Below are 16,413 nucleotides of genomic sequence, written 5' to 3'. Positions count from 1 at the left end.
CCTTTGTGTCAGCACACATGTATGACCATCGTACGATGTCGAACAAGCACGAACCATGTGCCAGGGCATTCTATTTTATAATTATTCAGTCTTTATTTGTTTGGAAGATCCCTATGTTTGAAGCATTTTGTAGCCACCTATTTTACGAAGAATGAATTATGTTTGTTTACCGAACTAACAGTCAGTTCAAATAATATTTGAATTTTGTACAAATCATATTTGTAATAGTTTGTCCTTACGAATGAATATGGAATTGAGACTGATACTTGTCCATATTTGTTTCATATTTTAAGCTTTAGGAGGACCTATTTTGAAGACCTTGTATACCACCATGGTTAAGACACACTACGAAACACTAACATATTGTTTGGGTTGCCATGATCACTAACAAATGTATATGCTTCGAAAATCAGAACACTTATTTATGGTTTATTTATCGAAATAATGATAATATGTAGAATGTCCCCCCAGAAAAAAGAAAAAAAACACACGCATCGCACCGCACGCTCGCACGCACGCACGCACACACACAAACATCACAAGGAAATAGAAAGACGCATATATACGTCAGCGTTTGGTATGGTATATTTGTAACCGATGTTTTTCAATTGTCCAATATAAACACTGCACGTATAGCAAGCGTTTGTTTCAGTAATTTTATAGAACAAAGACATTTCTCTATCGCGAGCGCAGTTAAAAGGTCAATCTTGATAAGGCACTGAGACTCAAAGTACTCATTTAAAATGGCGGATCGCCCTTGACCTTGTTCATAGGTAGTTCATGCAGCATTTGACATCGTATATGTGTATGGTTCTTGAGCAGCACGTTTTTCTTGCATGACACACAGGGCAGAGTGGTCACAAATACTTTCCCTCCTGGCATCGGCGGTTCCTCGGGGTTTATCTACAATGGAAAAGTACAAGGAAGGTGTTATCTATAAGAATGCAAAACTGAAAATAACCTGTTAATATAACGTTCCATTCAATATTTATATGAAAAGCTACAGAAACAAGCTCAGTAGCCAAAAGTATAAACACAAACCCCGTTTTATGACACAGGGTAAACGCCAAAGACATACAACACAAACATAAAAATCACAAACAAGAAACACGGAACAACAGCACAAAACCCCACAAACAACACAGTGCTTGTCATTTTAAAAGTAAAACTTATATGCTGCTACGGTGTTGCAAAACATATCACAATTATTTCAACAAAATACATTTATTTTTATAGTTCATATATATATTAAGAAACGTGTAACTTTGAAATGCAGAAGTGATGTGCTGCTAAGGTGTTCCATTACTTATCTTTATTATTTCAACTAAATACATCCATTATAGTAACGTGTCTTCTTTAAGTTACAGATGTGATATGCTGCTTTGCCTAGGTGCTGCACGACTATCTCACCTATTGCATCAAAATATATTTATTCTATTTAGTAACGTTACCTCCACGTCTCTGTGATTTTTCATGATTGGTAATTGGTCCACTTCAGACTCTGTGCCTCCATACTTGAAGTGAAACGCACGTATGCGATGGTCAAGTGTGTTAGGCGTAACACTCCGTCGATCAAACTTAAAGAAAACATATGGTGATCGTGTAAAGCTTAAGAACATATTGTGTTTACTCGTAAGTATTTTAAATTGCCTTTGTATGTATTTTGGGATTTTCTTTTGTTATATTCTACTAGTAATGCCCTAATCACCGATAAGGCTAACAGTCGCTCACGTAAGCTATCGTGAGCAAACTGTTCTTGTTTTTATCCATGTTGCATAGCAGCGCATACACTGAAAATCCAATTGATTTGTGTACAAATAAATAAATATAAGCCATATTTTGGTGCTTTTATACTGGAGAAATTGTGACAACGTAGCAATTAATTGAACAAAAACACACCTTTAAAAGCTGCACTCTCACAGATCTACCGTTTTTACAACTTTTTTTTTATTTTTTGTCTATGAAAGAGCAAGTTTTTGCGTAATTATCTGCAAAGCAATGATATAAGATTGCTGACAAAAAAATCAGATCGTAGATTTTCATATTTCCGTTCGAAAATTAATGCTTTATGGCTTAAACCGTTACTTACGGTTAAAGAAAAATGCATAAAACATCAATTTTTGAACTTAAATATAAACATTTGCGATATATATTTTGTCAGCAGTCTTATATAAATGGTTTCTATGGATTTTCGCAAAAATTGGCTTGTTGCAAGACAAAAAATAAAAAAGTTTTCCAAATGTTCAATCTGTGAGAGTGCAGCTTTAATAAGTTTTTTTTATCTATACACAAACCATATGTTTTTTTCTGATCTTTCAAGTCCAATAAGTTAAAACATAAAAGTGCATTTTTTGTATTATCTTATACTGTGCCACATTGAATTAGATAAGAATAGAGTGACTAAGCATAATACGGAAGCATAATACACAACCAAAAAGTGATAACAACAGTTTCAGTTCAATTACGACTCCTGATTGACAGAAATGATCATTACAATGCCTGATGTTGATATTGACACATTCGAAGCAACATACACATTCAAATCAAAAAAAATATTTGCATATATACCTGCAATGTCTTATATGTGTTTGTGCTGGCCATGCTTTTGTTCGTGGTCGGCCTACTTTTCTGCGTTCTGAACGTAGTTGGACGGCTCCTGTGTATGGTTGCGAAGGTTGGTGGCCGGGTGCTGGTGAAGGCCTGGTTGAACCTCTCGAACATGTACTCTTCCTCGGGAATATCGTCCAGCTCGTCACCGTCAGACAATGCACTGTCCTCCATGAGAATCTGCAAATACAGCAACATTTTATGTGTGGTTTTGAGACATGAGTCGATTGTATGGTTATTGTTAGGGCCTGGGCAAATTGTTTTCTTTGTATCGCTGTTAGCCCATCTAATCTATACATGATTGCCACCTCTATATGTACTCTAACTAAAAACGCATGCATAGTAAAGCAAAGAGAAAAAAACCAGCGCAATTTGTCAAAACAAAGAGCGTTGAGATGCAAATATAAATGCTTTACGAGAAATACGTAAAAGGAGAACATTCCCTATCGATATGTATATATATTTTAAGCATTACTGTATATTCTTTTAACATCGATATAAATTGCTACTGTCCAATAACTTACATGTTTTACAATGAAGGAATGATACATTACATGTAATGTGTAATATATATTAAAAGGAAGAAAACTATTTTAGTACCATGCCTATATGCTCGAACTTATTTTGTTTTTAAATATCAATAACAATTTCAGTACAGCTACAAAATATGGAGAATGTTAATGTATATCAATATTTTATGCATACTGATAGATATAAAAAAAAACTGTTAAGCTTGTTAATTTAATATATTATGGAAATGCAAGTGGTTAATGGCTACAACAGTGATTATTCGATCAAAACTTAGCAAATATCATTAACTGATAATTTTCTTCTATCGTTTGCCTGTACCAAGAGTTTACATCAATTTGCAATAATTGGTTTGTTATTATTACAAAAAAAATTGAGCAAATTTAAACATGCTTGGTTTTACATTAACATATTTTTTAATACCACAACATATTTTAACAAAATGAAATACATCCTCAATTTCTTGTACATGGCACAATATACATAATATTTCATATCTTGGCAGTCTATTTTGTCCATACATATCAATTTCATTGGGCAAGGTATTATATATATATATATATATATATATATATATATATATATATATATATATATATTTAAAAATTCAGCCATACAAAACAAATTTTCCAATTCAAAAATATACTATTAAGGTTCGAACTGTTAGTAATATCAGCACGCCACTTTTGAAGAGAACTATCAGTGGAACGCTTTTTGAAACAGAAGAAAATATTTTGACATCCTCGGATTAACTCAGACGTCTAAAATAATTTAGAATTATTCTATTTTTCCCCAGTAAATATTATACGTTGGATGCTCAACTTTTACCACATTGTACATTGTTCTAAATATTTAAGGAGTTTCCAATCCAGTCCCATTTCGAAAAGCTTGTACCACAGAATATACAGAATCAAATGCTATTTTGAGGTCTACAAATGTACAAGGCAATCCGAAAATTTTCAAAATGGCGTTTTCAATAATATGCAGAACAAAAATTGCGTCTTTTTTGTTAGATTCCATCCGAAAATCAAACTCTGGATTTGACAGCAAGTTATTTTCATCGAATCAGTTTCCACCCTTTAAGTGAACACACGTGTGAATATTTTTCCTAGATTACTTACTAAGGTTATTCCCCTGTAATTGCTGAGGTTATTAAACGTCATCCATCTTATTTATCGGCACGACGAATCCGTAAAAGGGAAAAAACTCCGCCGAGGAAGACGCTAAATAACCGACTTATTTATCAAACGTTTCTTAGATATTATGAAGTGAAACAGTACACCAATCAAGCCGATTTATACAAAACCGGGATTGCTGCTTGCAGATAATGGATGCAATTGTTAATTATGGAGTATCAGCGGTGTATTTGTGTTTATATTCCGGAAATTGATAATGTTATAATGATCAATTTTAAAGTACTTATTCAAACGAGTTTTATTTCGATTATAGAATAAATAGCTTTTTTAATATATAATAAACCTGGGTATATAGCCCTGAATAAATTTTATCACGTATTATATTTACACACGTGATAGTAGACATGCATTTTACATTAAGATATTTGTTTTGTGTGTTTTACTTAAACTTTAACTAAAATGGTGGTATAAGTTGAGCTCCGTGTACCGAACTCGTCCAGGGGAACATGTTGAGTAATAAATGTAATGCATTTGTCTTTGAGCAAAAGAAGATGAAATATCAATTTATATGGACCTGTACACATTGAACATGATCAATCATCGAACAGAATTATTTCATTTAAATTTTATCAAAATGCTTGTTTCAGTGAAAACACATCATAAATGTTTTAAACAAATCAGCTACATGATATTCTATTGAAAAATGTGATACAGATTAAAGGTGTTAGAAATTTTATTGATTACAATGAATGATTTAAGGCTTGTATTTACACAATTCTTTTGAGCTGTGTATCTACCAGGTGTTGTTTGTTGTTTGTTCATAAAATTAAGTAATATGGTATAAAAACAATCGTTGACATAAACAATTATATAAACGAGTCCCTTTGAGATTGATATACAATACAAACCAATGGTCTTACAGAATGATCATTTTTTTCTTTTAACAACATTCGCGGGTCCCGTTTTGCCAACATTTTCGCAAAGTTCGTAACAAGCCTGTTTCCATGGCGACGGTATCTAAGGAGGTTGTATTCCTCATCCACAACCCGGCTGGCCTGTTGTGACACGTCGTAGTCGATGAACGCTGGTGTGACCGAAAACTATTCAAATGTAAGACAACTTAAGTTTTGCATTGTCATATGTTAGAAATGAGGTCCATATTGATTCATCGAGTATTCACTGGCGACCTATTCAAGTTGCTTGTCTATATAATGTGTAAATTGTGTTCGTACTGCAGTGTCAATTTGATGACCTTTTGCATTGAACACGATATATACGAGAACACGGAACGTTATGAAAATATAGCTGTTTACCTATTGCATTGAATACCATACAACACACGGACCATTATGAATATATAACTATTCATAAGCATTTAAAATACTTCCTAGCGTCATTATCCTTAACATAACATTAAACTACTGTGTATTCATTCAACCTAATGATAATTAAAACGACATAAGTACCTTTCTAGTTAATAATATTAATAACTCTGCACAATACCCTCATAATCATCTCCTCCAGTTCTTTTTGGCTGGATACGAATGTTCCCTCCATGCGTAGTTTCAGCATAAGTTCGCACAAAGGGTCCCTTAGCTGCAGAAGACTACGCGGTTCCCTATCAATCTTTATGGCAGCCATGCACCCTGTGCGTACATATTGCTTGTGCGGGGCTGAAACGGAGATTGTAAAATGTTGACTATATACTTTTGTTAGTAGTAATGCGAATTATTTATCCAATTATTACGTATGTAATTTGCACAAAGGCTAAAGCAAAGACAAATCTATCACAGTTCAAGCGCTCAGTTGAATCTGTAGGATGTACGAAGTCCTATGTCGTGGACCTCCATCCGTTCTTCAGTAGCCTCCCCTTGCACACTCGAGGGTGTTACAAGTCAGCCTGAAAAACGAGCACTACGAAACGGGAAAATACATCGTGAAACAGGGAGATCACATACACAAACTTGCCTTCCTTGTCAGGTAGATAACTATAACCCCAACCTTGTCAGGTAGGATGACTAACCCACCTTTCCATGTCAGGTAGGATGACTAGCCCACCTTTCCATGTCAGGTTGATAATTGCAATCCTTTACTGGTCAGGCAAATGACTAGTGTCATCACTAAGTACGGTTTACCACAGCTTGCCTTCCTTGTCAGACATATTATAACACTTGAGTAAACATAAATTTGCCATTCTTGTAAGGTAGATGACTATAATTGAGTACGACTTTTTACAAACTAACGCTCCTTATCAGATAGAAGATAACCATCGAGTAAGACTTATTACAAACCTACCATACTTGTAAGGTAGATGATAACCTTAAGTACGACTTATCACAAACTCGCCATTCGATCACAAAATTGGACATTTTTATTATAAAGATATTTAAAAAGCCTTTCCGATTTGTTTTTCAATTAGCTGATCTAAACATTATGTTAAATCATGCGACCAAGGGGAGACAACATGCGATACAAATTACGAATACTTCTTGTAAGATTGTCGAACTTGTGATATGTTTCAGCGGCAGCGCCGAAGTGATCATCGAGCCATCACAGCACAAAAGCCAATATCCGGACTACTGGCCCTTCGAAGCGAACAGCGACGTGTACTATAAAGAGTGTGAGTGGCTACGGTGAGATTGACCAGGCGTTGCACCATTAAAGAGACGGTTATATTTCATGTACATTTTAAGGCCCTGCATTGTCGTTCACCAGATTGGTGATACTATGCGTACCATGCTAGATTTATCACAATCGAACCCCTGATAAAAGGGAATGAGGCCATAACGCCAAAGGAAAACGTATTGTATTACTAGTAAAACAAAAAAGGAAGTTATGTCGAAACGACATAAATGATTGGCCTTTTGCAATTTCAGGGAATCACGTAAAGGATTTGACAGCCGAAATACGAATATGCTGGCGAAGTAACGAGGCAGATGGCACGTGAAGCGGTTGGAAAGCGCCCGGAAATCAGCGTGTGTGCGGTCCAGAAACGGGAAGTGATTGGGATCACTCAGATCATGCTGAAACTACACACCCACATGAGCAGTCTGAGATGCCTGCATGATTGTGATGTTTACACGCTGAGTTTGAAACCTTTCCGGTAAGGTGATAAGAGCAACTTTTTATGAGTATGTAATAAATGTTTGTTGTCTTTGATGTTGTGTGTCTTGTTTAGTGTCTCATGGGTTTCGATATGTGCTCCTTTTACAACGCTTGGGCCTTCCCTGTTGTTGGTATTGATTTTTATTGGACAGATGATTAAATATCTTTACATTTATAAACTAAGCGCTTGCCTCTAAGTTAAACAGTGCAAGTCGTGCACAACTAAATAGGCCTTTAACATGTTTAATATGGCAATTTACAAAGTAACCTTATTCGTATCTTTACACGAAAAGAAGTGACTTAGTGATATACTAAGAACGAAGATTCAAACACCCTTTGCGTACATATTGCTTTTGCGGGGCTGAAACAAAGAATTCTTAAGCCCTTAAGTGTTTACTATATACTTTTGTAAGTAGTTATGCGAATTATTTATCCAATTAGTACGTATGTAATTTACACGAAGGCTTAAGTCAAGACAAATTCTATCACAGTTCAAGCGCTCAGTTGAATCTGTAGGATGTACGATGTCATTAACCAATCTAAAACGTCATATATTCAAAACGGGTAAATAGAGATTAGACCTAGTTGTAAAGCCGGATATAAACATTAAAAAATAATGCATAAATGCTGATAAAAAAAAGTTGATAAATGACAGTGTGCAATGTATTAAAGAACGTATTGAAAAGCAACTTACAGCCAAACTCTACCGTTCGGTCTCGAATACTTTTTCTAAGCCGTGCTTTGTCCTTCATCCTTTCCTTGTATCCTATCGCCTTCGGATCGAAGTGTGGAGCCAGCGAGGACTTGTCCTGTTTAAACCACCCTAGCAACTCCAACATTTCATGTTCACGTTGTCGCATTCTTTCCACATTGAGAGTCACAGCCGCTGTAATCATTTTAACGTTATAGGCGCGTTGCAAATAATATTGTAAGCGATTTTTTTATAACCATCGGAAGAAAAACAAACAGTTTTGGAGTGGAAATTGCTTTTTAAGGCGATTAAAATTGACAATCCAATAACACATCTACTCTTAAGATTTTTATCAACTCTACTAGTAAAACGTTTTACATTACGGTAAGTGTAAAATCAAGAGAGACAAGGTAAACACAGTTAATATACCCTTCAAGTACGGTAAACCTTTATACAAAGTATGGATTCTTTAAATTAAACAAACTTTGTTTACATATGTTAATTCACTAAAAGCGATCCTAAGTATGTATTGTCAAAAATTGCATTTCAATTGTGTGTGAACTATTTTTCTGACATATAGGACAAGTATTTCCGGTCATGTCACCAGTGCTGAAGAATTCGACTTTCCACACACCCATGGAAAATCCATCAATCAAAACAACGCGCCGAGCAAACATAATATATGGTAATATATAACTATTAAGCAATTAAAATTAAGACAAATCAAACGCAAAATAAAATAAAGCATTAGTTGAGAAATGTAAAATTAAAAACTTTTATAATTTGAAAATTATGAAAAAAAAAATATAATTGTAATTCGTAAAATTGCTATGTTACTTCGGTTTTGACTGTGATTTCAAGTAACTGCGCGTCTTGACTTAAATAGACAATTAGCACGCTCGGTTTGATATAATGTACTAAGAATGTGTAGTTAGCTTCAAAGTTGAAAGGGAAAAGTATGCAAGGAAACGAATCAGTCATTTGTTTCCTGTTACGGAACGGAAAACCGGACTCATGGTCATTAAGCAATCATGGACAATGTTATTTTCTTAAATTTAATTCGGAACCTTTGACTTGTTCGTGTACTGAATCTTTAGTTTTACAAACCTCTAGTGGTTTTCTCTCGTATCTTCCTCTCGACGAGAACCTTTAGCGCATACAGTAGCGGAACCTGGTCCCCAAGACTGTTGTCCAACCTGTACTGCAGCTTCATGTGTATGTACGACCAGATCATATCGCCAATATTCGGGAATCGCTTCACTGTTCGACTACAAAGGTTAATTTACAGATGTATGATTAGGGTGGATAGAGGATTTGATGTTAGAGGCGAAGAGGCATAACCTTTTGACATGCGCACCTCCATCCGAACCGCAACTTATTTAGTTAAAAGTGTTGTCGGGGAGGGGGTGATTGGTATGCCCCCCAAGATAACTTTAACAAATATAGTCAGCTTTGTGCATTGGCGTATTTCGATACAAAGAAAAGCCATTTCATTGCAACTCGTCACATGAACTAAAGTTCCGTATGAACAGTAGTTTATTTTAAGGATAAGATTAGGTCGCCAATATTCAGGTAGTACTATATTTGCCCATTTTTAATGTATTTACGTGTATAAGTCATTCAATGATTAAATTGTAAAACATAACTGTTTGCAAATAAACAAAGCAAAGCGTTTTTATCAATCAGCATAAATAGCACGATAATGATGCAACGAAACTACTCTACCCCCCCCCCCCCACACACACACCCATTGATATCAAACAATAAGTTTTCAGCTTTTCAAAGAGCTTAATTTGAGACTACGATTTAACTGGATAGATTCAAACTGCACAGACACTGTTTATGTGAAACAGTATATGGCCAGTATATATAATTAATGTTTGAATTTTCGTTCTTAGTATTTCTCTAAGTCACTCCTTTTCTTGTAAAGGTACGAATAAGGTTACTTTGTAAATTGCCATATTTAACATGTTAAAGACCTATCCAGTTGTGCATGACTTGTACTGTTTAACTTTGAGGCAAGCGCTTAGTTTATAAATGTAAAGATATTTAATCATCTGTCCAATAAAACATCAATACCAACAGCAGGGAAGGCCCAATCAATGAACGTTGTAAAGGAAGCACATATCGAAGCCCATGAGACACTAAACAAGACACACAGCATCAAAGACAACAAACATTTATTACATACTCATAAAAAGTCGCTCTTATCACCTTACCGGAAGGGTTTCAAACTCAGCGTGTAAACATCACAATCATGCAGGCATCTCAGACTGCTCATGTGGGTGTGTAGTTTCAGCATGATCTCAGTGATCCCAATCACTTCCCGATTCTGGACCGCACACACGCTGATTTCCGGGCGCTTTCCAACCGCTTCACGTGCCGTCCGCCTCGATACTTCGCCAGCATATTCATATTTCCGGCTGTAAAATCTCTTACGTGATTCCCTGAAAAAAAAGCAAATCATTTATGTCGTTTCGACATAACTTGCTTTTTAATACTAGTTATATAATAAATGTTTCTCTTCCACCATGGCCTTAAATTGTACATAGAATATAGCCGTCTTATAATGGTGCAACGCCTGGTCAATCTCACCGTAACCAATCGCACTCTTTATAGTATACGTCGCTGTTCGCTTCGAAGGGCCAGTAGTCCGGATATTGGCTTTTGTGCTGTGATGGCTCAATGATCACTTCGGCGCTGCCGCTGAAACATATCACAAGTTCGACAATCTTACAAGAAGTATTCGGATATTGGTATCGCAAGTTGTTTCCCCTTGGTCGTATGATTTAATATAATGTTTAGATCAGCTAATTGAAAAACAAATAGGAAAGACTTTTTAAATATCTTTATTATGAAAATATCCAATTTAATGATCGAATGGCGAGTTTGTGACAAGTCTTCTTGAGGTTATCATCTACCTTACAAGTATGGTAGGTTTGTAATAAGTCTTACTCGATGGTTATCTTCTATCTGATAAGGAGCGTTAGTTTGTAAAAAGTCGTACTCAATTATAGTCATCTACCTTACAAGAATGGCAAATTTATGTTTACTCAAGTTATTATATGTCTATTACAAGGAAGCTACTTTGAAATAAGTATTACAAGATGGTTATCATATTCCTAACAAAGAAGACAAGTTGTGGTAAACCGTACTTAGTGATGACACTAGTCATTTGCCTGACCAGTAAAGGATTGCAATTATCAACCTGACATGGAAAGGTGGGCTAGTCATCCTACCTGACAAGGAAAGGTGGGTTAGTCATCCTACCTGACATGGAAAGGTGGGTTAGTCATCCTACCTGACATGGAAAGGTGGGTTAGTCATCCTACCTGACAAGGTTGGGGTTATAGTTATCTACCTGACAAGGAAAGGTGGGTTAGTCATCCTACCTGACAAGGTTGGGGTTATAGTTATCTACCTGACAAGGAAGGCAAGTTTGTGTATGTGATCTCCCTGTTTCACGATGTATTTTCCCGCTTCGTAGTGCTCGTTTTTCAGGCTGATTTGTAGCACCCCTCGAGTGTGCAAGGGAAGGCTACTGAAGAACGGATGGAGGTCCACGAAGTTGGACATGGTGGTCGCTTCCTTTTCATGGTGCTCCTAGAATGTACATGTTTATACAATGGTCAACATCGTGTATGAAGTGAAATATACTGAACTCATTTATATCAACAATAATAAACAAATTGTTATTATTCAAATTTATAATGACTCAATAATATCCAATATATTATCCTGTAACAACGGAACTTAATTGTGACCTTCTTAATTAAAGATAATAACGCTATAAATGTGCTACATATAAACCTTTTGTAGTGCATACTTTTATTATGATATAATATATAGTGTGACTTTGTTCTGTCTTACGGTTTGGTACCAGTACACGTGAACTATTAGAATACGGAGATTCTTGTAATCTTTGTCTTTGCTTATTTTTTCATATGCTCTGCAGACCTTTACAAACTCATTGAATATGTCCTCATTGAGCAGCATTAGGTCTGAGTCCTCGTCGACGACTACCGTTGCGTTGTATACTCCATCTACATCCAGAAGTGACTCTTCGTCGAAATATTTGCCTTTCTCTGCGATAAATCATGAAGATAAATCCAATAATACGTTCACAAGAAATAAATGCATTTTAAAATAAAACGGTTCTTAGCACTATTTACATTTACCATGTTAAACATATTTTCAATATTAAAGTTCAATTTTATCTTCCTGCGTAACGTGTTAAATTTCATATATTGTTAAATAATATATTTACTATTGGATTAGTCCTGAAGCCCACGGTTGTCTATTAAAATGGGCTTTTTATTTTATTTCTTAATCACCGTGTGGTACATACGGTCCGAGATAATGCAGACAATGGAAACTGGAACTGTTTTGTTGTTGAGAATAGCGTCGATGGGTTTTGAAAGGCGAAAAAGGTGGATTGTAATTGACCATTGAAGTAGAACAAATCATGAACCGATAGTCAAGAAACCTGTTTGACTTTAAGGACTGAATAATACTATCCACAGCAAGAAAAAGATACCAGGTTAAGTATTTGAATAATGCTCTTTCTGTGCACTAAACATTTGTTAAGAGTTACTGTATATCCTTCAACATTCATTCTTATCATAACGCACCATGTCCATTGTATTCGTGAATACTATGGTTCGAATATATGAGTCGAGGTAGACAACTTCTCTCACAGTAATGAAACAAAGGATACACAGCGACTTCCCCTGGCAACAATTTCTCCATATATATTAAGCATAACAAGTTTAAGTATCAAATTCCATTTCAACTGTTTAAAGCAAGTAGTAGTGTATCGTGATTATCATGAACTGTTTAAAGCAAGTAGTAGTGTATCGTGATTATCATGAACTGTTTAAAGCAAGTAGTATTGTATCGTGATTATCATGAACTGTTTAAAGGAAGTAGTATTGTATCGTGATTATCATGAACTGTTTAAAGCAAGTAGTAGTGTATCGTGATTATCATGAACTGTTTAAAGCAAGTAGTAGTGTATCGTGATTATCATGAACTGTTTAAAGCAAGTAGTAGTGTATCGTGATTATCATGAACTGTTTAAAGCAAGTAGTAGTGTATCGTGATTATCATGAACTGTTTAAAGCAAGTAGTAGTGTATCGTGATTATCATGAACTGTTTAAAGCAAGTAGTAGTGTATCGTGATTATCATGAACTGTTTAATTCAAGTAGTAGTGTATCGTGATTATCATGAACTGTTTAAAGCAAGTAGTAGTGTATCGTGATTATCACGAATCGATGTACTTTAAAAATCCAAATAAAATGAGATAATTAGACAATTTAATCCATAAGAGTAATAGTGTGATAGGCTTGATCCTGTAATAAGTGACATGGTATCTTGTAAGATTATTCAAGAAAATTGGGCAATTTAATTAGGAGAACAAACATTTGTGTAGGCGTGTTGGTCTCTTTTTTTAATTATTTGATAATTCTGAACTCCCCCGATAGTCCCAATTAACACGCATTACATACATGAGTGAAAAGCAAACACATAATTTCGTCATTGATCAGTATTTTTTTTAAATTTCTCACACGACTACCGAAGTTTCTCTACCGATTCATACGTGCGTTTTGTTCCGTTCTTGTTATTCGAGCCACACTTTAATTATTTATAGGTACGGTTTCACATAATGTAAGGTCGTGTCGTCTGAATACAGATATTAAATACGCCAGCCTACGCCTACAAAAGAGGTAATTAAACAGAAACGCTTAGCAAAGGCTAGACATATAAGCCATTAATTCCACAGAATATCTTTTATGAACACTATGTATTGGATTTAATGTCAACGTTCGAGCATTTCCTCATTACTTTAAGAAGCACGTACCATATTTAACAACAAAGTTTCCAAGTTTTCCTCTAATTGTCCGCCTGGAGCCTTTGGAAGCTTTAGATGTCTTTGATTTAGGAGTTGCAGTCTGCTCGCGGCTGACGTTTTCAAGATCGAGCCTAGATTCGCCAGGAGTGGCGCTATCCTCCTCCGACTTTTCTGTATTCACTGTATCAACCTTTTCCAACGGCGTTTTTTTGCCATTGATCGAATTGGAGTCAGAATCGCTGGCGTCACTTTCAGAGTGTTCCGTTAGAGCGCCGTACGGCTATATGATACAACCGAACATATATTTCAAAAGAATGAATACAATTTATGGTTAAAGTTATTTTCTTTATATTTATGAAAAAATCTACATTTACCGTAAGAATAATACGCAATATCTGTTATGACCAATACAGTTTATGTATACTCCTATCCCGCCTGTTTACCATCGTTTCATAATAAAGATTGATATCAAATACATTGTTGTCGTTATTACAGAACCGTTTGAATGTTATTAATATGTCAGTATATTAGTCGTTTAATAAGCCATTTTGTTATAATTATAAATATTGAATTCAGTTATGATTCAATGCCATGCCTGAGAGACCACAGACTGGCTGGTCCGTCTAGAAGCTCCTGAGGCCAGCCGGGGTTCTCCGAGGTAGCGATCCCCTAATGAGGCGGCATAAAGCACGTGCTCGAAAGAACTGTTTGACCTCCGCCTAGGTTCACCTTGCATTTTTAACGGGTTCACGTAGATCGAAACAGAGCCGCGTAGAATCACAAAGAAGCGCAGATGCTCAGAGCTAAATTTGTAAAACAATGTATTTTAATAACTTACTGTTTAGCAATTGAATGCCAAGACCAGTGTATATATTTTGTTGAAATTAAAGTAAAATTTCGAAAAAAGATTACAATCATCAACCATGTCTGAAAAATAGAAGCGAACTGGTCAAACAAAGTTTCATTGTTGGAATACATATAGTTATGACTACATGCAATTGTATCGTGCCTTCTTGTAATTGACTAAGGCATTAGAAAAATCACAAACCTTTAGGTTCATAAGTTAAACCATAAATAAGCAAAATGCATAACACTCTAGCATCTGTGTTAGTGACACTAACAGAACAATACCTGTCCCTTTGTTTTCCTTGTTTGACCAGGAGGTCGTCTCTTGAGCACTGCTCGTGGCTAGCATGCCGAATGATCTGCTTCACCGGTACTTAAAGGTGATAAAAAAGAAGCTTGCACACGTACGATTACTAACGACTGGTTAAATTAAATTGTTTATTTTGCATATGTGTTTATGGGAAATACTCAACTACACTAGTATTATTTTTGCCATTAATGTACTTACATAGCTCATATTGTTTGATGTGCTTAGCTATTTATTCTATCTAAAACATACGGCATTGTTGCATAATAGTTCGCCGCCTAATGCTATTAAAATCAATATTAAAAATAATTTGATATAACAAACCAAAACAAGATTGTATCATAGTTATCATTCATTTCCATTAGAAGATTCGAAATTCTTTTAAAGGTCAATCAATCAATCAATCAATCAATCAATCAATCAATCAATCAATCAATCAATCAATCAATCAATCAATCAATCAATCAATCAATCAATCAATCAATCAATCAATCAGTCAATCAATGGATTCCTTTATAAGATTGTTCTACTAATGTGGACCTGCAGACTTGTTTAACTCCCTGTCAAGAATCTTGTACTGAGTTTGTATGACATTAAAAAGCTTTATATGGCGTACGTGTGTCGATGTTTCTCAGCAAAATGATGCGACGTCTAAGCCACGTAACGTAAGATCCCACGTCAACGTCATCCCGCCTTTCTACGTCCTTGGACAAAAGTTCTATAAAGTCCCGAAGTTTCTTTGACATGTTTACGGTATTTGTTTAGTTAAAACGTTTAATATAACAATATAGTTTGTTTTATTTTAAACATGTTCAACCTGTATGAACCTGTATAACGTTTCCATTCGTTTCACATTTTTTTAAAAATGTTTATAACTTCGAAGTTCTACTACTTCTGTATTATAACAACAAGTACTAGTAATCCATCAACGTCCCACAAAATATGAAATTTTCTGTTTTATTTTTTCCGATTAAGTGCTTCTGTCTTTTTATTAGAAACGCAGATTATCCTCCATTTCCTTACACACTTTTTAAACTCATTGGGCAAATATTTCAGAAACGTACAATACAATTTTGTTTTAGTAACCCTAAAACTATTCATATCGAGTTGATAATTGGTAAATAATAGTCGGCAAGTTATTATTTTAGATAATTACGCATACTCATGTTTTCTAATTATAAATATTTAAAGCCCTTTTGTCAATATAACTCGCATTGCTAAAAAGAAATAATTACCCACCGATAAACAGACAATTGGTTTAAAAGTAATTACTGGTAACTTTCAATGCTAAATTCCATTTAAGACTGTAATTACGGGTCATTCGTATACAAGATTTTGAA

General features: G+C 35.1%; 1 protein-coding gene across 2 annotated transcripts; it reads right to left on the bottom strand.

The window, feature by feature from the left end:
- Positions 1–483: 483 nt before the first annotated feature.
- Positions 484–16,077, bottom strand: LOC128237432 (uncharacterized). 2 transcript variants are annotated; one of them, XM_052952973.1, is made up of 16 exons: positions 15,690–16,077; positions 15,052–15,139; positions 14,516–14,723; positions 13,930–14,200; positions 12,416–12,448; positions 12,025–12,152; positions 11,489–11,670; positions 10,663–10,773; positions 10,287–10,514; positions 9,175–9,335; positions 8,071–8,262; positions 5,775–5,944; positions 5,192–5,371; positions 2,569–2,787; positions 1,452–1,577; positions 484–903 (listed from the first exon to the last, which is right to left on the bottom strand). In XM_052952973.1, exons 1-16 carry the CDS (start codon positions 15,817–15,819, stop codon positions 739–741), a joined length of 2,592 nt encoding a protein of 863 aa, XP_052808933.1. In that variant the 5' UTR covers positions 15,820–16,077; the 3' UTR covers positions 484–738. The 2 variants fall into 2 exon arrangements, with proteins under 2 accessions (XP_052808933.1, XP_052808942.1); XM_052952982.1 differs by lacking the exon at positions 12,416–12,448.
- Positions 16,078–16,413: the final 336 nt, after the last annotated feature.

This window comes from Mya arenaria, chromosome 1 (genome assembly GCF_026914265.1).
Source record: "Mya arenaria isolate MELC-2E11 chromosome 1, ASM2691426v1".
In the NCBI taxonomy this organism is placed as follows: Eukaryota; Metazoa; Mollusca; class Bivalvia; order Myida; family Myidae; genus Mya; species Mya arenaria.
Note: the sequence above shows the minus strand (reverse complement) of the source record. Positions and strands in the feature narration are given on the sequence as shown.

Coding starts and splice junctions, on each gene's coding strand:
- LOC128237432 (XM_052952973.1), bottom strand. CDS start 15,819: ATGTCAAAGAAACTTCGGGACTTTATAGAACTTTTGTCCAAGGACGTA. Junction 14,201..14,515: donor GCCAGTCTGTGGTCTCTCAG/GCATGGCATTGA, acceptor TGTATCATATAG/CCGTACGGCGCTCTAACGGA. Junction 8,263..9,174: donor ACGAGAGAAAACCACTAGAG/GTTTGTAAAACT, acceptor AAATGATTACAG/CGGCTGTGACTCTCAATGTG.